At 37.7% G+C, this 6,694-nt stretch overlaps 1 protein-coding gene across 1 annotated transcript in view; it reads right to left on the reverse strand.

The window, feature by feature from the left end:
• CARF (calcium responsive transcription factor) overlaps window positions 1-6,694 on the reverse strand; it is a 75,362-nt gene that overhangs the window by 34,627 nt on the left and 34,041 nt on the right. Inside the window, 1 exon segment of the mRNA XM_006861973.1 lies at window positions 224-413. Within this exon segment, the coding sequence (XP_006862035.1) occupies window positions 224-413 (190 nt within the window).

A 6,694-nucleotide genomic window follows, 5' to 3' on the forward strand; every position in this document is an offset into this window, starting at 1 on the left:
CATAATACTGAAAGAGAGCATTGTATTTATTCATTCTGATATATTGACATTTTATTACATAAAATAATTGATTTGTTTCCAACAAATGTTTTCTTATTAGTTTTAAATTTCATCAGTTAGCAGTTTTCACCTAACAAAATGGTAACACCTTACAAAAACTATATTTTCACAATGGACTATGGCTGCAGCTGAACATTTTAGAATTCTTAAAAAAAAAAAGTACCTGCATTAACAAATGGGATTCCATCATATGGGACATACTGGGATTTCCACATCAAGCGTGTAGCAGGCTTGGCTGGGCTTGGAGATTGGCGGGTGCCCCAAACACTCTGTGTTTGCTGCTTGTGAAATGTTAGGACACTTTCTAATTCAGTCTCACTAACACAGAAGCCACGATAAGAATCTCCAATTTTCTGCATGTGGTAGAAGTTAAATAACAAATTATTAGCAAATATGACTGCTGTTTCCTTGTATATTACTTGTCCTAAGAACTCATTAGCTTTCATAAAAGAATGCCATTCCTTCCCTCAGATAGTGGTTCATTACAACCAGTGGTTCTAATTCAACCAGCATCATCAAATAATTACTCTCCAGGTATTTGCTAGAGAATATAGTACCAAATTAACTGATACATTATGTTTATGAATATCATGACACAAATAATATATAGGTAGGATAGTCTGAAGGACATAGAGTGTATCCTTTCTTCCAGATACTTAAAATTCTACCCTTGGATCAAATCAGATCTGTATAAAAATCTACAAAGTACTGGTTCTCTATGGGACTAGTTTAACTGAAACTGATTTTGATAAAATGTCACGAGTCTATTTGAAAACTAATGAAACGGTGATAATATTTCCTATAAAAATGTTGAAGTTGATAATGCTAATTAATATAAAGTTAATATAAAAATGTTGAAGTTGATAATTATTTCTCTTGAGAGAAATTCCTGCCTAGCTTTAGGCCCCCAAATAGTGATTGGTTTTCCTTTTATTTATGAAAAGTTACCATAATTTGGAGTCCTGGTGTAACGCTGAAGGTTAATGCACTGAACAGCAAGGTCAGTTTGAACCACAAGGTCGGCGGTTCAAGCTCACCAGATGCTCCTGGGAAACCCTATACAGGGTCACTATGAATTGGAAGCAACTTCACAGCACTTACCAACAACAATGTTCATAGAAGCTAGACAAGTGTATCTCCTATGTTTACAGAAGTCCTGTTATGGCGCTACCAGATAATGCACTGGACCTCAAGGTCGGTTTGAGCCACAATGTTGGCAGTACAAACCTCACCAGCCACTCCTCAGAAACCCTATATAGGGTTACTATGAGTTGGAACTGACCCGATGGCACTTAACATATATATACACACATATATTAAGATATGTATTTTCTTACTTCCATTTATGGCCCCACTTTTGTTTTTCTTTATTCATTAGCTCCCACTTTTAATTTCCACCTTATATGTTATATATCTTTATAAGGTGTCTTTTCTGGATCAAGGTATAACTAAATTGCTATTATCAATACACTACAATTTGAGTATCCCTGCACAATTGTTGTTGTTGTTGTTAAGTGCTGTAGAGTCAACTCTGACCCATAGTGACGCTGTATAGGGTTTCTGAGGAGCAGCTGGTGAGCTTGAACCACCGACCTTGCAGTTCAAAAGGCTTTGTAATCTGGCACATTAACTCACAGTGCTACACCATGTACAATAGGAGAAGCTTTTTCTACATCAATAGAGAAAATTCCTTAACTGTGATCTCTTACAGTGAAATGCATCGTTGTTGTTGTTGTTAAGTGCCGTCGAGTCGGTTTCGACCCATAGCGACCCTGTACAGGGTTTCCGAGGATGTAAATCTTTATGGGAGTAGAAAGTCTGATCTTTCTCCTGCGGAGCAGCTGGTAGTTTCGAACCGCTGACCTTAAGGTTCACAGCCCGATTCTTAACCACTACACTACCAGAGCTCCTTACAGTGAAATGCATATACACCTAGAATTGACTCCAACTATTTTTTCTATTTAGAGAGAATATGGTAAAAGATGGGGAAATAAAGATCCCTTTGTTCCTCATTGGACTAAATATTTTACCTGGGAAGAATACATTTTACAAAAAGAAAGGTATCAAAATACTGTTGTGATTATACTTTGGGCCAAAATAAACAAAGATTAGCCAACAGAGATATTTCTTTATAATAATATCCACTAGAAATAAAAGCAGAAACATAAAGTCTAATTGTAATAATTTTCATATAAATGAACTGAAAACAACATATAATAATGTCAATAAAAGAAAAATTCAGAGTGAGGTACATTATAATTATGCTATACAGGAGGAAAAAGTTTAATATGGTATTGAAATCTGTACAATTCACTTGGATCAAATATTGATAATGTCTATAAGAAAAAATACTGAAATGGAAATTTAAAAAGCAAAAACTATTACCAAACATTTTGAAGCAAAATACACAAAAATTTTCTTCAATCATTTACTGAAAATGTTTTTCCCTATTTGTGTAGCTTAATAGAGGAAAATGACTCATTCACTAGGAGAAGTTATTCAGTTTGTTGGACAATTTAGTTTCTTATATTTTACTTTAGGGAAGTTATACAATGCACCACAGCTGTAAAATGAGGTGATGTGATCATATGATAGCTAATGCTCTAAACTCACATCATACTGTAACAATTATAATGGTGGTTTTTAAAGTCCTCATGATGGAGTCACAATTAGTAACTCTAGGAAGACACTGAAAAACTATGACTGGCTCTCTCCCTTTCTCTGTTATCACGGCATGTGCAATCAGCTTCCGTTCTCACCATGTCTTCTCACAAGATGTTCAGGATCAAGAGATTCTGATCAAGCAGTATGATTCTATCTCCAATGGACTCAAATGAAAACTGGTAATAAAATTGGTACTTCTAATTCCTAGATAATGAACAAGTTTTTTCTCTGTCAGTCCTTAAGTTCAATTTGTTGTTGTTAGGTGCCATAGAGCCAGTCCCGACTCATTGAGACCCTGTACACAACAAAATGAAACACTGCTCAGTTCTTAACCATTCTCACAATTGTTTTGCTTGAGTTCATTGCTGTAGTCACTGTGCTAATCTTGGGTCAGGCACACTTTAGTCCTCAAACTGCTATCTTTGCTCTTGAACACTTTGGTGGTGTTGTTAAGTACCGTGGAGTCGGTTCCGACTCATAGTGACCCTACACAGGGTTTCTGAGGCTGTAAATCTTTACGGGAGCAGACCTCCTCATCTTTCTCCCGCGAAACAGCTGATAGTTTCAAACTGCCGAACTTGAGGTTAGCAGCCCAATTCGTAGCCACTACGCTACCAGAGCTCCTTCTTGAACACTTTAGAGATGTATTTAATCAGCAGATTTGCCTAATGAAATATGTCATTTTTAAAAAATGTTTTATTGTGAATTATGTGATAGTTTACATGATAGAACATTAGCTTTACATTCATCCTATCGTATATCGTTTCATTGCTATGGTTACAATCCCCTCCATGCATCATCAACCAACCAAAGGGTATACTCTGCAAGCCTGCCTTCCGGTCATCAGCACACAGCCCCTCTCCCTCTCTGGGTCTAGAGTTCCCAGCCCCTCCATCTCTCCATGTCATCATCCCTGCCTCCATCTCTGACATCACTGTTTCTCTGGGTAGGGTCCCCCACTCCACTCTTCTCCTTTGATGGTCCCAGGGACCTCTGCTCCTAGACTGCAAAGTCAATCACTCCCCTCCTTTTGCTACAAAACGTCTACCTTTACACTTCCACATCTCACAGCCAGTCCTGATACCGAATTATTCACTATTGTACTACAAGAGACCTATCCCCATCGCCTTTCATCAGTCCCGCCCAAACAGACTGGATACTACTCAGAGGAGATTCTCCTTTCCACTGTGCCCTCTAGATCTAGGTTCCCATTTTTTTTTTTTTTTTTTTGTTTTATTGTGAATTATGTGATAGTTTAAATTGGAGAACATTAGTTTTACATTCATCCTATAGCATATTGTTTCATTGCCATGGTTACAATCCCCTCCATGCATCATCAACCAACCAAAGGGTAAACCCTGCAAGCCTGCCCCCCACACTTCCCAGGTCTTCAGCACACAGCCCCTCTCCCTCTCTGGATCTAAAGTCTCCAGCTGCTCCATCTCTCCACGTCATCATCTCTGCCTCCATCTCTGGCATCACTGCTTCTCTGGGTAGGTTCCCACTCTCCGCTCTTCTCCCTAGATGGACCCAGGGACCTCCACTCCTAGACTGAAAAGCTGATCATTCCCCTCCTTGCTACAAAATGTCTACTTTACATTTCCAACCATCACAATCAGTCCTGATAACAATTATTCACTATTGTATCACAAGAGACCTATCTGCGTTTCATTTTATCAGCCCCGCCTAGACAGATTGGATATTACTCACTGGAGATTCTACTTTCCTTCATGTCTACTCAGTGTATTGAGGGGGTGGGAATGATCCTCACTGTAAGGATTTGTACCCTCTTTTGAGATACTGCATCCATAGGTGTACGTCAAGTTCATCAAACTGTATCAGATTATTCTTTTTTTCCTCTTCTTTCTTCTTTCTGTTGAGCTCTGATCATCCAGTAATCAGTTGGACTGTGGTTATTCTTTTGTATTTTTCCTGTCGGTCTGTCTTTCAAGAAGTATCTTCTGTTCTTCTAGCCACTCCAGGCTGGTCTGCTTGTCTTTTCAAGTGGAAATTTCTCACCTCAGAAGATTCTGGATGGGGTTCAGGAATCCACCTATGGTCTTATGTAATGCAGAGGTTTGCAGGAAGCCTCCTTCACTGGGCACATTGTAGCCCCATTTTAGGTATTCCAATCAGTTATAGGCAGAAGACGGACTTACAAGCTTTCTACGGTGATATTGTCATTTGATTTCTTGACTGCTGCTTCCATGTATGTTGATTGTGGATTCAAACAAAATCACGTCTTAGACAACTTCAATCTTTCCTCCATTTTTCATGTTATTTATCGGTCCAGATATGAGGATTTTTGTTTTTGTTACATTGATGTGCAATCCATACTAAAGACTAGTCTTTGACATTCATTAGTAAGTACTTTAAGTCCTCTTCACTTCCAGCAGGCAAGGTTGTATCATCTATGTATTACAGGTTTTAACGTGTCTTCCTTCAGTCCTGATGCTACAATCTGCTTCATATAATTCAGCTTCTCGATCACTTGCTCAACATACAGATTTAACAGTATGGTGAAAGAATACAACCCTGGTATAAAGTATGTAGGGAATGAGAATCATTGCAATGACATGAATATGACTGGAATCATTATAATGAAACGAACATGATAGGATGAGTATCAAACTGATGTTCTCTCATGTAAACTATCACTCAATTTGCAATAAAAACTTTTAAAAAAATGTTTAAAATATTAAAACTGAGGGAATGTTTTTCTTTGCTATATTTTAAGGTTTTAAAACAATAAAGCATTTTTGAACACTTATTACCTGTGGCTTATATACATAAGTATGACACATGGTCCCTTTCCTTGAAAAGTATACATATAGTTTGTTTTGCAACAATGAACAACACAAACTAGTTATTAATTAAGATTCATGTTGTTGTTGTCAAATGCTGTCAAGTCGCTTCCTACTCATAGCAACTCTGTCTGTATAGGGTTTCTATGGAACAGCTGGTGGGTTTTAACTGGTAACATTGTGGTTAGCAGTCTAGTGCTTATCCTACAGTGTCACACCAGGACTCCAATTAAAACTGGTAGTGACAATAAATTTCAAGGGAATTTAAACAGATATAGGCAAAGGCTAAAATAATTATCAGACTATTGGCAGAAAAGATACATAGGATTTTGCATTGAGATATGAATAATGAGAAAAGATAAGCAACAGAAAAAATGTATTAGGAAATACAAAAAGAATGCGTGAAGGCAGAACTGACAGAAACTTCTTGTGTGTTTGTAGAAAGCAGAAAGCCTAGACTACAAGAAAGAAAGCTGGTTAGAGATACGTAGGAAATAAAATAGGTTTAAGGTAAGGTGAGGTCAAATAATGGAAGTCTGTGAAACCTAGCTAGAGATGCTAAATGATGTGACAAAAATAAGTGTCTTTTATAGAAGAATGAAAACTATATTTAAACACAAGAGATGCTAAATGATGTGACAAAAATAACTGTCTTTTATAGAAGAGAGAAAATATAATGAAAGCATATTTAAACACAAGACGTTATGGAAAAATACACAACAGGGACCAAAATTGGAAGTCAAAGAGATTAGGTTATCACTATATTCTAGCTAGAGTCCTGGTGTGGTGCGGTGGGTTAATGCGCCAGACTGCAAAGCCGTTTGAACTGCAAGGTTAGCAGTTCAAGCTCACCAGCTGCTCCTTGGAAACCCTATACAGGGTTGTTATGGGTCGGAATTGACTCGATGGCACTTAACAACCACAACAATATTCTAGCTAAAAATAATAAAGGTCTGTGGAAGAAGGGGCAAAACCCCCAAAACACATACTTTAAAGGAAAAACTCAAAAAGTCAGGAATGAACCTAGATCCAGAGGGTGCGAAACAAGGTAGAATCTCCACTAAGTAGTATCTAATCTGTCTAGGTGGGGCTGATGAAATGAAAAGCAGATGGGTCTCTTGTGATACAACAGTGAATAATTGTTATCAGGACTGCTTGTGAGGGTT

The sequence above is a fragment of the Chrysochloris asiatica genome, unplaced genomic scaffold, assembly GCF_000296735.1.
Source record: "Chrysochloris asiatica unplaced genomic scaffold, ChrAsi1.0 scaffold00045, whole genome shotgun sequence".
Taxonomy (NCBI): Eukaryota; Metazoa; Chordata; class Mammalia; order Afrosoricida; family Chrysochloridae; genus Chrysochloris; species Chrysochloris asiatica.